Source organism: Papaver somniferum, chromosome 5 (genome assembly GCF_003573695.1).
Source record: "Papaver somniferum cultivar HN1 chromosome 5, ASM357369v1, whole genome shotgun sequence".
NCBI classification, from domain to species: domain Eukaryota; kingdom Viridiplantae; phylum Streptophyta; class Magnoliopsida; order Ranunculales; family Papaveraceae; genus Papaver; species Papaver somniferum.
In genome coordinates, this window is record NC_039362.1 from 147,242,601 (window position 1) to 147,260,898 (window position 18,298).

The following is an 18,298-nucleotide window of genomic DNA, read 5'->3' on the forward strand; positions in this document are numbered from 1 at the left end:
TTAGGTACGGTTCATCCATATATAAACATAATTATATTCCATTTGTGTGTACCAAGATAAACCATCTAACGGTGGAAATTGATTGCTTATTTTCTAAACAAACTTAGCTTGAGTCTTAAGTCAGGTGTTCATCTAACGTTGAATATTAATTGCTTTGTTAATAAGCTATCTTATCTTTGATTGTAAGCAACCCTGATTTTAAAGACTATATAATGAGAAGCTCTAGCATCTGGGAAACCTAATCCCGACACTTTCGTATGTCCTAGTTGAAAACTAGAGTCGATTATATCTTAACCTAGGTTTCCAGTTCTTCTGAAAACCATTACTAGGTTTAACGACTTAAAGACTTCGCTTGGGATTCGTGAAGCCAGGTCAAACTATTTTCTTAATAGTTGTGTACCCTTATCTTATATTTTCTATCATATTGATTTTAGTATTCTCTACGATTTTCCCGAGAGTTATGTTCAATAGGTAAGATATAAAAAGTAATCACAATATTTTCTTCGTCTCAGACTCTTGTGATTCTGCATTTGCGGTTTCCTCGTTAGCAAAATTTCAGGTGTCAGTGTTATTTCTTTTCCACATTATATTTTATTTATATAATTGAAATATCACAGGTTGTGCGTTGTTTAATCACAGTTATTAAATTCGACCTTGTTTGTTGGATAGAATTTGATTGACACTCGGATATTTATCTTTGGTACCATCCGAGTTATTCTCATAACAATAAGGTTTACAGATTTTTATCTGTTTGATTTACTGATTGTGTTGAGAAAGAGAGAAAGCTTTTTGATATATTTCTTGATTGAGTTTCATTAAGTTGATACTCTCGGAATTGCATTGGAGTTTAGTCCATCATATTGACGGACGAAAAAGTTGGGTGTGGTTGTTGTACCTCAGCGTTCTCAGCAACTGCTCAGACCTATAAGTAAGATCATGAGATGCATTATTTATCATTGTCTATGCAGTCTTAACCGAGAAAAGATCATTATAAGTAGGGGTCCATCTTATAGTATCTTCACCCTTCATAGGCATTTTAATCTTAAACAACACATTCAACAATTCCAAATTCCAAGACCTAGTTTCATGAATAATTAGTTGGTCTACAATTCTAAAAGTCGTTGACCTATACCTCGGAGATACTAATTCATGCCTACCAGGGATCCACCTATCATCCCATATATATAGAGATTCTAGTACCTTCTTTGACTTTCCAACAATAATATTATTTAACTGTCTCTAAGCCTACATATATCCCTTTGCAAACCCATGACCCATGTTTAATGCAAGAATGAAGAGGAGTAATATTTGGGAAGTATTTATGCTTCAAGATCCCAGCACAAAAAGAACCAAAATCATTTAACATTCTCCATGCTAACTTAATAATCAAAGAATTGTTTAAATCATTTGTTTTCTTAATATTCAATCCCCTTGGGACTTTCGACATCGCAATATCATCCCAACCCTTCAGACTAATACCTTTTACATTTGTTTTTAGTTTTGAAAAAATTTCCGTAGAGTATTATCAAACTTATCTGTGAGCTTTTACGTCATAAGAAAAACAACTAGGTGATGAGAGGCCAAAGAACCAAACACGCAGCTTAAGTCAAAACCGTCCAAACGGGTTGGTTTATCTCTTAAAAAAAAATAATATATTAAGAAAAACATTGTACAAAATATTACAGCGGAAACAAATTTTACGAATGATGATGAATATATATATATATTTACTGGATATTTTCTGAACGAATTTAGAAGATATAAGAGGATAAAAGAGAAGAAGAAACACAAGGGAAAAAGAATAATGGAGCAGAAACCGGTAAACAACTAATTATTATTTTTGGTATGCAGATGGACATCTGAGTGCAGAGGAGGTTGAGTGTGAGTGTCTACTACAATCCTTGATTTGGGCAGAGGAACTAGGATTGCAAGCCGTATGTTCTGATCTCGATGCAAGGATAGTAGTGAATGCAGTTAATAAAAATTACAAGATTGCAGCCTGGGAAAACCATGCACTAATTTTAAATATCGTTTTTAGATTTAAAAAACAACCCTTGTGGACATGTAAGTTCATCAAAAAAGAATGTAATAAGCCTGCAGATAAATTAGCAAGGCATGCTAGAGTTTTTAAAGTTTTGAATTGTTGGATTAATCATCCTCCAAGCTTCATTGCTAATGCAGTAATGGAGGATGCAAACATTGTTAGAGGTCTGCTTGATTAATAAAATTTCTTATTTGCATAAAAAAAAAAGACTAATTATTATTTTTGGTTCCTTTTATATATATTTTTGACGATTATGAAAAGCGTGGAGGAACAATTTTAATTCCTTACAAAGGCCAAGATTTTTGTATTGTGAAAACTACAGACAAACCCATTTTTCATATTTTTTCCACTGTGAAACCCACGCCCAAAAATCTTCAGGCGCGCACCCATTTTTGGAGAAAATTTTTCTCACGCACCCATATTTTCCTAAATTATGTCTCGTTTATATTTTTCTTCGTTTTTTTTCTTTTGAGTTTTCAAGCATTCTATTCTCTTCGAGAAGCTGAGAGGTTGATTTCTTTTCGGATCAACTGAAATTCTCTATAGATTTCATTCTAATCGTGTTTCTTTTTCACCCGGAAGGAGCTTTAAAATTTTAGAGGTGATTTTAATGTTTGTTCTTTGTTTTTTTTTTCTTCCTATTTTAGATCTGGTTTCATATTTCAAGCGATTGTTTAGATTCGGATTTAATTCGGAGATTTTATGGTTCTATTTTTCTGGATAACTGGAGACGCGGGTACGTATTTTCCACCTTTTTCTATGATTTGTGTTGGATTCATATGGGATTGATGGAAGTTTGTTTTCTTTAGTGATTCTTCAGGAAACAAGAGGAGGAGGAAGTTTTAAGTGAGCGTTGTTCGTTCCAATGTCATCCTGCAGCAGTTGATTCTGGCGTGTTCTTGAAACTTCAAACTATTGCTTTTCTTTTATTGATAGTTCCGAGTTACTTGTTAAATTTTCAGTTTTTAGTGACCTGTTTTTGTTAAGTAATCCTACAGATGTTTCGTATTTGGTTATCAACAACGGTTTACTCATGGTTTTATGACTGGCATCATCAACTGACTTTTTGTTTGATTGCGAAACAAGCCAAAATTTTCATTTTAACGTTGTACCTCTGAAATCTAGAACGAGAGCCAATTTGATTTGATTTTTGTGAGTTCTGAACTTTGATTATCTGTCTTTTGTTAGTTCTTCTGATTATTATACTTATCTTTTCTGATTGATCTAGGTATTTTTATCTTACTCATTTTCAGCTATCTACATTTATAAGTCGGATTGTATTTTTATCTCTGTCTATAATGTGGTTAATTAGTTCCTTTGCTACTGTAGTCATTTTGAGGATTTGATGGATTCTGTTGACGAAGGGATTTGGTATTTATCGTAATTGACATAACTTATATTTTAGTGGTAGTGGTCAAATTTTTGAAGTTGGTTTGAGAATTCTACTAGGCAATAGTTACAACTGTAGACAACGATCAGTTACGGACCTTTATTTGACTTCAGTTGAGAACTTGATTGAGAGGGATATTTTAACCTCGTGTGCTAGGTAGCAATCAGTTTGTCCTTGTCAACACTAACTAGTTGTTCACTTACATTTGCTCACGAGATTCTTAAAGATTAGCTTGCAGTTGGTAATTTTGATTCTGCGCATTAATTCATAATTGCTGATTGTGTAAAGTTCAGGAGCTACTGTGAAGTGGATGTGGGAAAATGGTGATTCAAGACTTGAGTGTTGGTCATAAAACTTGGCACTTACTGGCTTCTTTTGTAAAACTATCAGTTAAAGGCTAGTTGTTAAGAGAGTTATCGACTTTGATGATTGAAGGCTCTTATTTGCGAAGAATCTTTAGGAGTTAAAGACTTTTATTCTCTCTAAAAAATCAATCTGCACAATTTGTTTTATAATTATAAGCTATCTTATCGGCAGGCTTCTGTGAACTGGTGCACTGGAAAATCTGCACGACAGGCTTCTGCTGCAAAACTGTATTTATTCTCTATCTATGGTGCAGTTCTGTTTAGTCCGAAATCTCGGGATAGGCTTCGTGTCCGTGTTTACACTACCTATTCATTTGATTCCCGTTAACATAAGTGCATAAAGGTATGCATTTCTTTATCTCATTACTGTGTCAGTGACCCTTATGCTTTGATTTTTACTTTTATATGTAAGCTATTTGCTTTGGTTTTTACTAGATGGCTAATTGACAGGGATTGGAGATGGTTGCAAGTGGGTGAATTGGCTGACTGCAATCAGTTGAAGAATAAAATGTATGGAGTTTGTCATCAACTAAATTCAGGGATTTTTGTGCTCGGATTCAAATTAAGTTTTGTATAGAATTCAGCTTACAGGAAGGTGAAAATGTTGTTGGTTGTTGAGAAATGGGAAAAGTGTTTATGCTGTTTGGTTTGTATGGGAGTTATTGAAACATGAAAGAAGATGATGATGTTGTTATGACTGCATAACCTGTCATGCAGTCGAGAAAATGTCTGCATAACATGTTATGCAATCGTAAAATGGATGCATAACTTGTTATGCATCTACAAATTTGTTGCATAACTTATTATGCATTCTCGAAATTGGTTGCATAAAACGTTCTACAGCCTTTTTTTTTTTGCATAACTTGTTATGCAGTCCAAAAAACGGTTGCATAACACGTCATGCAGCTACTTTTTTCTTAGTATTGAAACCAACAAAAAATAAGGTTGCATAACTTGTCATGCACCTACAATAATATCTACATAACATGTTATGCAGTCGTGAAAATGGATACATAACCTGTTATGCATCCGAAAATATGACTGCATAATGCATTATGCATCAAGAAAATTGTTGCACAATCTTTTATGCATCGAGAAAATAGATGCATAAACTGATATGCATCCGTAAATATGGATGCATACTGCATTATGCATCAATTTTTTTATGTCTGCACTAAAATCAACCAAAATAATGGTTACATAACTTGTTATAGATGCATAACTTTGTTATGCAGTCGAGAAAATGGTTGCATAATTCGTTATGCGTCTGTAGAATGTGTTATGCATCTTTTTTGATGGCTGCATAATTGTTATGTAGTCATTTTTCGAATCTTTTCCTAAAATGATGATCACCACCGATTTTTTCGTGGAAAACAAAAATTTGATATTGTTGTTTGTACTCGTTGCGTAGCTCTTTAAAAAAGATTTCCAACGATATAAAATTTGTAAAATTCCAAGGCGCGGATTTTTAGATATGTTATATCCAAGTTGCGTTTCCAATTGTACCCCTGATGCATAACCCGTCATGCGGATGCATAATCCGTCATGCAAACATTTTTAATAATTTCGTATAATTATGGATGTCACGGAAATAAATATGGATGTCACGGTACCTAAAATTAATTGTGGGTCTGACAATGAGAATACTTTTTTTTTGGGCCTGCGCCTAATTTTCCCTATTGATTGGGTAAGAGTGAGTGCACCTTCATTTAACCCTACCACGTGTATTCTTCGAACCCATTTGAGACACTTAGCATATAAATGATGAGGAAGGATCCCCTCAAACTTTTATTGTCTCTCACACATTGGGCGTCATTTTTCCGAATAAAAATCCAACCTTAACGGATTGAAGCTAATATTTTGGGGATTATGTTCGTCTTACCAAGTTCTACATGCCTACCAAAAATGAGCACATTCTGAAATATAAAACCTTACAATCTACCGGTCTTAATTTTGACGGCCAGAAATTCTTTGATTTTCAACGTCTCATTTTCAAAATAGTAGATGGTGGTGTTATATGTCTCGGAATATGCTCATTTTTGGTAGGTATGTAGAACTTGGTACGAGAAATATATCCCCAAAATATTGGCTTCAAATCCGTTATGGTTTGTTTTTTATTCGCAAAAATGACGCTCAACGTGTAAGATAGTGTGATAATAAAAGTGTGAGGGGATCCCTCCTCATAAATGATATGAAGAGAAAGGAATCTGAGTTTTCCTGCGAATGAGTTGTTAGTTCAACTACGAATTGAAGATAAGATCATTTGGCTGGGTGTGGCATCCGAATATGTTGGAACATAGAAAAGATACATAAGCTTTGTTTTTTTATAGACAAAATTCGGTATATATATCTGTGAACTTAATCATAATTTGGTGACATCACATCTTCCTAATCTAACAGTTAAGAAGAAACGTCTGATTCAAATTTTGCTCCCGTTGTGCAAGAGAAAAAAAATTATAATTCGGGTCATGTTTGAGGACACGAAGTTCGTTGAGGTTGAAGTTCCCAACACTCATGGCGTATTGATTGTCCAGGGTAAGAAAATCTTTCTCGTATTTATTTTCATTGCAGGAAAATCACAACTACAAACAACATTAATATGTGGACTATTTTTCTACCTGGCTAAATTGGGGCCTATATGACTTAATTGGGGTTTATAGTTTTTTCTTTCTCACACCCCAAATTACTCTAGGCACCCAAACCTTATAAACAATACTAATTTACCTCCACATTAATTTCTAAAACCCACTCATATAAATTCTAATCTTTCTATTTTTAGTAAATCCAAAATCAAAAAAACCTAAACCTAAAAAGTCTTTCCATTTTTATCATAAACTTTCCAAATTCTCAAAACCCTAATCAATTTTTTTCTCATCCTCTACTCCGACGATCTTCAATCCAACCAAGAAGAAGGTAATCTCCATAAACCCATCTTCTTATCTTATTGATTTACATCTTTAAATCATCGTTTTTTACAAATCAAAATTCTGAAAAAATCCAGAATCGGTTTTTATTGACCTATCGAATAAACCGATTCTGGATTTTTTTCGACCATGAAGAGCATGCACAATAATCGGTTTACATTAGGATTAACATTACCCGATTCTGGCTTAGAAATGAAATATGAAAATACATAGCCAGAATCGGTTTATATATGTAATACGTATAATCCGATTAACATAGTCTTTTCATCTTTCTTTCAGAATCGGGTTTTATACATGTACCACATGAACCGATTTATTGGTCTCTCCAGAATCGGGTTACATATATTCCTTTATGAACCGATTGTTAACTTGATTTTTGTTTATTTTTTTTGTAGAATGGACTCCGGACACCTACCATTCTACAATCGCGATTTAGCCGATGAGGATATCTCGAGGCAACCACAAAAAGTGCCGGTGAGGAACCTATACAAGTTTGCATTCGGAGCTGAAACCCGGCTTGAACAATCCCTGGAATTGATAAGCTTTCACTTGAAGAGCTTATTGAGGTCATCACCTTCGCCGGGTTGAGGAAAAACATGATTTCATCTGGGAGGGAAGTCCATGCAGAAATGCAAGAAATGTGGGAACTAATGGCTGAAGTACAAGCTGCTCCTGATGCTGGTGTTGGTGCTGCTCCTGCTGATGGTGGTGCTGCTGCTCCTGCTGATGGTGGTGTTGATGGTGTTGCTGCTCCTGCTGATGGTGGTGATGCTGGTGCCGGTGCTCCTGCTGTTTAAGTTATAGATATTAAAAGTTTAAGGTTTTAAGGTTTTATATTTTGGATGATATTTGTGTTGAACTTGATGAACTTGAAGCTTTAATTATATTTATGTGTTGCTATATAATTCTATATTTATGTTTACAAGACTTGCTCTATAATTTGTGTTTAACATGTCAAGAATGGGTTTACTCGATATGTCATTAAAAACCGATTATGCAGGCCAATCTTTCTGGATGTTATGGAATCGGTTTACTCGATATGTCAGTAAAAACCGATTATGCATGCCAATCTTTCTGGATGTTATAGAATCGGTTTACTCGATATGTAATTATAAACCGATTATACAGACCAATCTTTATGGATGTTATAGAATCAGATCACATATGGAAATATATAAACAGATTAATGTCGGTGAAAATTCAAAATTTCAAATGACTCTAATCGCTTTACTTTGGTCACAATAAAGACCGATTCCTTGTGGCATATAAACACAATCAGGTTTCATAGTCTTTCTAAAAGACCGATTATTTCAAATTATTACACGTTTTTCAAAAAAAAATAGTCGTTTGGGACTTTCTCTATAAATAGAGACCTCACCCTTGGACCCCATTTGCCCCAAAATTGATCATTTTATTCCCCCTCATCCCATATACTCCACAACTACTCATTTCATACATATACATACAAGAAATGGCATCATTCGACTCCGCGGAAGATTTGGCAATCACGAAAGCATGGTATGCGGAAAATCAGCTTAGACGTCAATCCTCCGAAAGAGAGAATTCAATAACCTTTTGGGTTAAAGTACACAACAAATTTATCCAAGAATTTGGAAATCCTAATGCAAGAAGTGTTCAAGCCATCCATGAAAGACACATAGTCATCGAAAATGCGATACTTGCTTTTTTAGCTCTCCAACCTCCGATTTTTAACGCTCGCCCCTTCACCTTGTCCATTGCACAATTTGTAATTAATTTTGTGGTTTTTTTTACGTACCCCATGTTGTGTTATCTTCCAATGAAACACCAGTAACAAATGTAAGCTTGTTTTTGTGTTTTTGTAGCACGAAGTCGTGAAAGCGCGCTACTTGGAAGTAAAGGGGAAGCATTCGCATTCGACGCAAGCTACCACTTCTTGGAAGATAGAATCTCAGAGGATAACCCGGACTACTTGGATGCGGTATCGTCTTCTTCGGAGGAAGATTGATGGCTTTAGAAGTTTTTGTAAAGGTTTTGTGGGTAGACCTCTATGTAAACCCTCACGAGACTATAACTCGTCCACTAAGGTCGCCTAGGGGTTTAAAGGCTTGATGCGTGTGCTAAATGCATCCTACAATAATAATGCGATGAATGCAAATTGGTAATGAAAGGAAACAATCGGTTTATATGAGTTACAAGAAAATCCGATTTTCATAATCGGTTTATAAAACATGTCAAAGTAAACCGATTCTGGATGTCCTCTGGTAATTCTAAACACCAATCTGGAATCGGTTTACAAGTGAATGAACGTAAACCGATTTTGTGTAACTTTTACGAAAAAAAAATCAAAATGTTGATGTTTTGATGAACTCTCTAACATTAGTTAATCTCACATCCAAAACAAAATTAACCCCTAATATGATTAATTAGTGCTAATTAATCATGGATAAAATAGGTAGTTTGGTAATTATTTTGATAAGACGTGGCGTGAAATAATTTCTAATGACCTTTTTTATCATCTAGTTATATGCCCCAATTAAGTCATATGCCCCAATTTAGGAAAACTTTTTCTTGGACAATATTTTTTCTCTTTTCTTCGAAGGTACTAGAGTACGGGTTTACTTTACGTACATACCGGACTAGGTTGACAGTGAGGTCAAACAAATAGAAAAGATTTGAAAGCATTTGACATAGCAGCAAGTTATGGGTGGGCCGCACCCATGTGTCAAGTTAAACTACTTCCTCATTCTTTTTTCCAAACAAGGTATTTTGTGGTGAAGGAGTTTATGTCTCGATTTCACATAAAAGAGGTTCCATCGGCAAAGAATGTATGGATGTATTCAATGGAACGGTTGTGTCTATTATCTCGTTTTAGAGTTATTCTTTGGAACAGGTTTCGAATGATACATACATAATTAGTAACGCGTTTCATCAACATCAACCCTTGCAACATTACACTTGGTAGTGGGATGATAAATAAATGATCCCATCTTTTGGTTTTTCATCTCTCTAATGTACAACAAAAAAATGTGGTGAGTGAGTGGGTGAGAGAGTATTCTCAAGATTTTAGTTTCTGTTAAGATTGAGAATTCTCATTTTAAGTAGTTTCTTGGAACTGGAAAGCTCTTCATAGTGAATCATTTCTTGGAGATTAGAAGAAAAGATAATTAACAAGCGTAAGAATTTTAATTACTTTCTTTGTTTCTCGCTGTGCGTTTCTTTTTCTTTATTTTTGTTAGTCAAATTTCATTTTTTTCATGAAGAATTAGAATGATTCATTATATTTTTGTGATTCGTGATTGAATTAATCAAGTTTTGAAGCAAGGGTATTTTCTTTTAACTCCTTGATCAGCATGCATTATTTGGTCTCTGTGCATTTCTTTTTCTACTTTTTTTTTTTGTTCGTCAAATTTCATTTTTTCATGAAGAATTAGACTTTTTATTTTTATTTTCTAGTAATTTATCTTTGTGATTCGTGATGGAATTAATCAAGTTTCATTTGATATGATTCATTTCAATCAACTCTCTCTTTTTCATTTTCAACCTTTTCAGTTTTTTTTTTTTTTTTTGAAGCAAGGGTATTTTCTTTGCTATGTCTACTACTGATTGTCAAGATGTCTTTTGGTGTGTTTAAATATTTATCTGTTCAAGTCTTTTGTTATTATTTCATTTCGAGAGTGTTTGTAGCCTAGCATAACTCATCTCCGTTGAATAAAAGAGAAAGTCTTGGAGGATTTTTTGATAAAAGGCATAACCAGATTCTGAGAACTAGTTGGCAAATGGGGCATCCTGAGCCAAATTTGACACTGTCACACAAATTTTTCTAGCTTCTAGATCCCATAATTTAGATGACCCAGAATCCACAAAAGAAATGTATCCCAAATTTTGCATCCGTCACTTTGGAGACTGTCAGGAGTATCACAATTACCTATTTACGCAACATTTAAGTGAACACATCTTTATTTTTCCTAGAACTATGTTGTTTATCTCGTACTGAAATCTTTTTGTGGTGTCTGGCAGTAGAAATTTGAGCCTTATCAGCATGGTTTTGGAATCTTTGGGTGAAGCGGCTCCTGGACTGTAATTTTGGGTTTTGTTTTTATTTCTTAGCAGTCATTGAGTTTTTTTTCCATTTCGAGTGTGTTTGTAGCCTAGCATTTTTTTGTGCTGTGCTTTTCTTTCATGGATCTTTTGTAGCATTTTCAACTTAATCAATAGCATTGTCAACTTAGCGTCCACAAAAAAGAAAACGTCTCTTAATGGCTCTCGTATTTTCTTTGGCTTTTCTCTCTTGTGATTTGTCCATTTCTAATTGTTGATTTATCTTTCTTTTCTTCTCAGGTTTGCAGATTATCTTTCTACTTTGCATTTCAAGTTTCTAACAGCAAGCCATGGCTAATATTGGAAAAAAGTCAAAGGACGTTCTGAATGCACTTGATATTGCGAAAACACAATGGTATCATTTCACTGCAGTTGTGATTGCTGGTATGGGTATCTTCACGGATGCATATGATCTGTTCTGCATTTCACTTGTCACAAAGCTACTTGGTCGGATCTACTATCACGTCGATGGTTCTCCAAAACCTGGTTCTTTACCACCAAACATATCAGCTGCTGTTAATGGTGTTGCTCTATTCGGTACCCTTGCTGGACAACTGTTCTTTGGTTGGCTCGGTGACTAAATGGGTCGTAAAAAAGTTTATGGTATGACCCTAGGTATAATGGTGGTTGCTTCTATTGCATCCGGTCTTTCCTTTGGTCACACACCGGGTACAGTTTTGGGGACTCTGCGTTTCTTCCGATTTTGGCTGGGTTTTGGAATTGGTGGTGACTACCCATTATCTGCCACCATCATGTCTGAGTACTCCAACAAGAAAACTCGTGGTGCCTTTATCGCTGCTGTGTTTGCAATGCAAGGTTTTGGAATTTTGTCTGGTGGAGTGTTTGCCATGGCCGTTTCTTCTATATTTGAATATGTTTATAAAGCTCCTCCATATGAGGTTGATGCCCTTGGTTCGACGGTTCCTCAAGCTGACCACGTTTGGCGTATAATTCTCATGTTTGGCGCAATACCAGCTGCAATGACCTTTTATTCGCGCTAAAAAATGCCTGAAACTGCTCGTTACACCGCCCTGGTTGCAAAGGACGCTAAGAAAGCATCTGCAGAAATGTCAAAGGTACTACATCATGAGATCGAGATTACACCTTGGCTGCAAATACTCGTGGAGCCAGAAATAATTGTGGAGCAAGAAATAGTGGAGACTGAAACAGGAAACTCCTTCGGCTTGTTCTCGTTGCAATTTCTTAGCAGACACGGACTGCATCTGCTTGGAACTAGTAGCACTTGGTTTTTTCTGGACATTGCCTTTTACAGCCAGAACCTCTTTCGAAAGGACATTTATAGTGCTGTAGGTTGGATTGATAAACCAAGAAAGATGAATGCCATCGAAGAAGTGTATTTCATTGCAAGATTACAGACCTTTATTGCTTTGTGCAGTACTATACCCGGTTACTGGTTCACAGTGGCATTGATTGACCGCATCGGAAGGTTTTGGATCCAGCTCATGATGACAGTTTTCATGCTTGGCCTCGCAATTCGATACCATCATTGGACACAACCAGAGAATGGAATAGGTTTTCTTGTGATGTATTTCTTTGCAAACTTTGGTCCCAACAGTACAACTTTTATTGTGCCAGCGGAAATATTTCCATCCAGGTTAAGGTCAACTTGCCACGGCATTTCGGCTGCTGCTGGCAAAGCAGGTGCTGTTATAGGTGCATTTGGTTTCTTGTATCTGGCACAAGACAAAGATCCGAAGAAAGCAGATCCCGGTTATCCCGCCGGAATCAGTTTGAAGAATGCACTAATCGTGCTGGGTTTTGTCAACTTTTTGGGTATGTTATGCACTCTATTGGTTCCTGAATCTAAATGTAAATCTCTTGAAGAGATGTCTGGAGAGAAGCAAGAAGAAACAGCTTAGATTTATAGGATAGCATTCCTATGTGAAATAAGTTGTGGTGCGTTGAGAATTTTAACATTTCAGCTTTACTATTTATTCTGTATACTCCATTTCATCATGCTTGCATTTGTTTTGGGAGTAAAAACATGTTGATGACCTATTCTTCAATTTGATCCTTTCTTTTTTTTTTCTCTTTCTTATGTAAGATTCTTATGCAAATATGTTGGGTTTAGGGCTGCACAACGGGTAGGGTGGGTAGGATATGACCTATACCCGCCACCCTACCCGTTTACCGGCGGTTAAGAAAATCTTTACCCGCCACCCTACCCACCAAATAATGGATAGGGTAGGATACGGTTAAAAAACTGGCGGGTAGGGTAGGGTTGGCGGGTAGGAGTAGGGTATGTGCACTTCTAGGTAGGGTGGGTAGGATATGGCCTATACCCGCCACCCTACCCGTTTACTAGCGGTTAAGAAAATCTTTACCCGCCACCCTACCCGCCAAATAATGGATAGGATAGGATACGGTTAAAAAACTGACGGGTAGGGTAGGGTTGGCGGGTATGGGTAGGGTATGTGTACCCCTAGTTGGGTCAGTGAGGATACTCTCAGGTGATTTTATTTATTCATTCATAGATGTTATTTGATTAGTAATTCTACTTTTATTATTAGCTTTTTAGCAGAATCATTTCAAATTGTTTTTTTTTTTTTTCATCAGAATTATTTCAAATTGTTACCTTGTAATTAGTCGAGTTTCTAACGCAAAAGCGTCTAAACACCAATTAAAGTGTTACCTTGTAATTAGTCGCGAGTTGCTAACCCAAAAGCAATATTCTCCCTTAATTAGGCATGCATGTATAGACAATATTTGCCTGTTTATAAGCAACCTGCAAACGAAAAGAAAATCATCAAACAAATCAACAACTCTCGGGTTCTCGTCGATGATGATGAGTGGCAGTAGTGGCAAGCTGACTGGTGCAATACTGTCCGTTGTGGTAATATTTGCAGTTCTAGTGCCTGAAGGTTCATATCCTGTGCTGCCCAATACCATGCTCGATGATAATTTGGTCACTGTAAAAAACGACATAGCAGAAAAAATCTCATGTAAACTTCATTGCTATTCAAGCGAAACAGATTTTGGAGTTCATACATTAGCATATGGTCAGGAATTTAGTTGGAAGTTTAAGATAAATGCTCTCCGAACAACAAAATATTGGTGTGACATGTGGTTTGTTACAGAAGAAGGAGCCAATTTTAAAGGTGGATATACTATATACAAGGCGAACAGAGATTACGATAGATGTGCGAATGACTGCCATTATTCTATTCGTATGGATGGTGTCTATCAGCATGCGCTAGAGGATTATACTGAAGGTCATGATGAATTGATTTATCCGTGGCCATAAGCAGTCACGTACAAGCATGAAGGCTCTAGCTCAATTTACGTTTAAGTTTTTATAAAAATTCTAATCCAAGTTTTCTTACAAATTTTCCTTTCTGTTAGTAGTTCCTGGCTTAAGGCTGTTAGGAATGCTTTTGAATTATTATTTTTTTTTGTAGTTTTTTATTTGTTATTAATTAAAACAAATAAATCTCGATCAAGAAATTATTATAAGAGTGGTTTATCTATATCTTCTCGATTTTATTACATGATGTATTTTTACCCTTGCTCGTATGATAGTGTGTGGAAAGCTTCAGGATAAGATATACCAATTTTTTATGAACTCCTTAAGAAGGAAGTGGGATTTTCTTATCCTCTAGGCTTATCCCCGAGCAAGATTATATGTTTGGAATTAAGCCAATGGGTTAAGATTGGGAAACAAACGCGTTGAGAATTAAATGGGTCCATCCAAAATAAGGAAATACACTATGTGTTTTCAGCTGTTTCATAGATTTTCATAACTCGATAATTAGAAGTTTCACTTTAAATAAAAGATCAGACAGTATCATACAACGAACTTGAGTATCACATAAATATCATCCTTGCGACTCCCAAGTTAGTTTCAAGGATGAGTTTACCTAGAACTATGTAACAGAGTGAGATGTAATCCCACTACGAATATTGATGGAAGAGTTGTAAATACCTTATGGGTGTTTATGTCGTGTATTCCTTACCTTCCTTCGGTTATATCTTATTCCAGAAGAATTAGACATAAACCTTTTTGAATCTCCATCAGATGGATTTTTATGAGGATTAAGTCCAGGACCTCTTGAGATCCGTTCCAGAGAATAAGAATTACGGGAATCCATCTCCTAAACTTAGACCTGCCAGACTTATTATCATAAACATTGGAAACGAGTACATAAGTGGTGAAGGAAGTTGCACCATTATGAAGAGCACGATTCCTGTAAGGATTTCTAGAGAAGTGACCTTCGAGACCCTTTTTATGAGATTTATGGTTCTCTGCAGGAATGTCATTCATTGCAGATACCGCCAGACAATTTACTCTGTCGACTGTAAAAAGAGACAAATTTTGAAGATTAGAAATTTGTTTCTTTCTAGCAAAAAAAATGTAAAACATTATGATTCATTTTCCCGCAGAATGAACATGTTCGTGGATAAGAAACATTGGATGCATCTCATTTTTGACGCATAGCCTTTTCGGAAAACTACATGACACACAAACGTTTCTTAGCAGAGAATTCCTTAGGAGTAATTTTCTCCATGTAGGTAATACCACACGAGTATTAGAGATAGGCACTGAAGAGAACTTACTTACTAAAACAGAGTTTTCCCTTTTCAAGGGGTTACATTGTTCATAGGCTAGTAAAAGAGATGCAAAAAGTTTCTCTTTTTCAACACGACAGTTGTTCAGTTCTGATGAATGAGTCTTGTTTAAACGTTCTTCTCTAATTGAGTCTTCTTTAACAGTATCTTCAAGAATAGTTTCTTTGAAGAGGTTTTCGATATTGTTAGAAAAAGACTCAATGATACTATAGAGTTCCCGTTCTCTATCAACAGACTTCTCAAGTTCATTAGTAAGCTGAGCATATTTTTCTTCAAGAGATCTGATTTTAGAAGCTTGAACATCAATAATCTCAGCAGCCTTTTTTAAAGTTATGGTGAGTTCCATTTCAGATTATGATATAGTGTCAACTATCACTTTAGAGGGAATGATATCAGAATCTGCTAAGGAGTTATCCTTTGAGGTAAGCCCAAGACATTTTGCATAATCAAAATCTTTGTAAGACATTTCTATGTACGTTAGAAAGAGATAAACTTCTATCCACAGAAATCATATTGCTACAAACACAGACTTATGAGGTCTTAGCGTTTTTTCCTGCTATGATACCAATTGAAAAAGCGGGGGTATAACAACCACACCCAATAATTTGTTCGGAAATCTGTATGGACTAAACTCCAATATAATTCCAAGAGCACCAACTTAAAAGTGAGACTCGATCAAGAAATATATCAAAGAGCTTTATCTTTATTTCTCAATACAATCAGCAAATCGAACAGATAGAAATCCGTGAGCCTAATTGATATGAGAAATAACTTGAACGGTACCAAAGATCAATGCCCAAGTTTCTATCGAGTTATATCTAACAAACAAGGTTGGATTTATCAACTGATTGAGTTACGCACAACCTGTGATATTTCAGTTATATAAACAAATATAATGCAGAAAAGAAATAACACAGACACCATAAAATTTATTAACGAGGAAACCGCAAATGCAAAAAAAACCCGGGACCTTGTCCATCTTTGAATACCACACTGTATTAAGCCTCTACAGATACTAGACTACTACAAGTTAACTTCGGACTGGAATGTAGTTGAGTCCTAACCAAGTCTCACACCGATTAAGGTATAGTCGTGTTCCTTACGCCTCTAGAACCACGTCGTATTCTGCGCACTTGATTCCCTTAGATGATCTCACCCACAACTAAGAGTTGCTGCGACCCAAAGTCGAAAACTTATAAACAAATTTGTCTCTCACAAATAAGTCTACTCTTTATTCGTTTTTTTTTTGTCTTTTGATAAAAATCAAGGTGAAAAGGGATCAATTGATAATCCGGTCTTATACTCCCGAAGAGCAGCCTAGAAATATCAATCACCTCACAATAACCCAACTGATTAACATAAAAATTTATTGCAGAATCACAAGAATTTGAGACGAAGAACTGTTGTGATTACTTTTTATACTAGGTATGCATACCGTGTTGCATCCAGACATGGGTAATTGTTCTAAACTCTCATTTCAATCATTGTGACATCCTTAGAAGACGGCAATGGTAATCTCGCACATACCATTAGCTTCTTCAAGTGATCGAATGATCAATACGAAATTTTTCAAGCTAACATCAAATGACTGTCTCACACAAATCATGTAAGATGTTCAAGGTAATTTTCACATGATCATCTTTTGACTTAATATTAGTTTCCAACAAATAAATTTTTTACAACTAAACTCGTCAAGAATACGATGAACATAGCTAAAGAAAAAAGCTTCCAATACATATTTCAAGAAATAGATAAGCGAGATAAACTCAACTCGAAATATCAAATGTGTATAATGTAAAAATCTATATATAGCTATACGACTTAGTATCATTAGAAGATAGAATAGAATAAACTTCTGAGTGATAAATAAGTTTTAGTTGCCACATATCTTTTGTTGAGTTCCTCTAATCTCTCCTCAGTAGATCTTCGTCTTCAATCGATGAACACCGTGAAGTCTAAAGCTCAACTACACATTCTATCCTAATCCGAGACATAGCTATAAATAGACTAAAAATCAAGACTTATAGTTTTGATAACCTAAACTTGACAAACAAGCTTGAGATAGCAACGCTTACGAGTTCGACCAAACAATGCTCTAACAGATATCAATTAATCTTATGTTGTTAGTATAAAATTCCTCTATCCTATCTGACTCCTAAGAAAGAAACGATAACATGATCCATGAGAATACTTACTTGACAAGCTAATATTCTACATATGCTCTTATTAAAACTAATTGTTAGAGCACTGCTCGGTCGAACTCGCAAGTGTTGCTATCTCAAGCTTGTTTGTCAAGTTTAGTTGTCAAAACTGTAAGAATTAATTTCTTATAGCTAAGTCTCGGATTAGGATAGAAAGTGTAGTTGGGCATTATACTTCACGACGCTCATCGATTGAAGATGAAGAAATACTAAGGGGAGCTTGTGGAACTTCATCAACAAAAGGTATGTGGAGACTTGAACTCATCTATCACTCAAAAGTTTATCTACTCTTTCTCCTATTTGCGACAAAAGTCGTATAGCTATATAGACTTTAATTATACACATTTGACATTTCGAGATGAGTTCAACTCGCTTACATGTTTCTCGAAATATGTGTTGGTAAGCTTTTGCTTTAACCAAGTTCATCTTATATTCTTGACAAAAGTAAAAAGATGATCATGTGAAAATCGCCTTGTAACATCTTACACGATTTGTGTGAGACAGTCATTTGATGTAGACTCGGAATGTTCCGTATTGATCATTCGATCACTTGAAAATTGCTTTGAAGCTAATAGTTTGTGTGAGACACCTATTGTCGTCTTACAAGAATGTTTCAATGATATAAATGGGAGTTTAGAACGATAAACCATGATTGGATATAAACACAATATGCGTACTTGCATATGTGTAGTCCAAGACCATCAATC

General features: G+C 35.5%; 1 protein-coding gene, 1 long non-coding RNA gene and 1 pseudogene across 2 annotated transcripts; all 3 read left to right on the forward strand.

Moving 5' to 3' along the window:
- The first annotated feature begins 3,721 nt into the window (after positions 1-3,721).
- Positions 3,722-4,306, forward strand: LOC113277947. The gene is made up of 3 exons (XR_003325233.1): positions 3,722-3,779; positions 3,972-4,142; positions 4,250-4,306. It is a non-coding gene; the product is annotated as an uncharacterized LOC113277947 (long non-coding RNA).
- Positions 4,307-10,776: 6,470 nt separating this feature from the next.
- Positions 10,777-12,741, forward strand: LOC113277948 (annotated as a pseudogene).
- An 862-nt stretch (positions 12,742-13,603) lies between these two features.
- On the forward strand, positions 13,604-14,068 carry LOC113279827 (S-protein homolog 24-like). Its single transcript, XM_026528480.1, has one exon. The coding sequence runs from the start codon at positions 13,604-13,606 to the stop codon at positions 14,066-14,068; it is 465 nt and encodes a 154-aa protein (XP_026384265.1).
- Positions 14,069-18,298: the final 4,230 nt, after the last annotated feature.

Excerpts from the sequence above, each read along its gene's own strand:
- LOC113279827 (XM_026528480.1), top strand. The coding sequence starts at position 13,604 with ATGATGATGAGTGGCAGTAGTGGCAAGCTGACTGGTGCAATACTGTCC.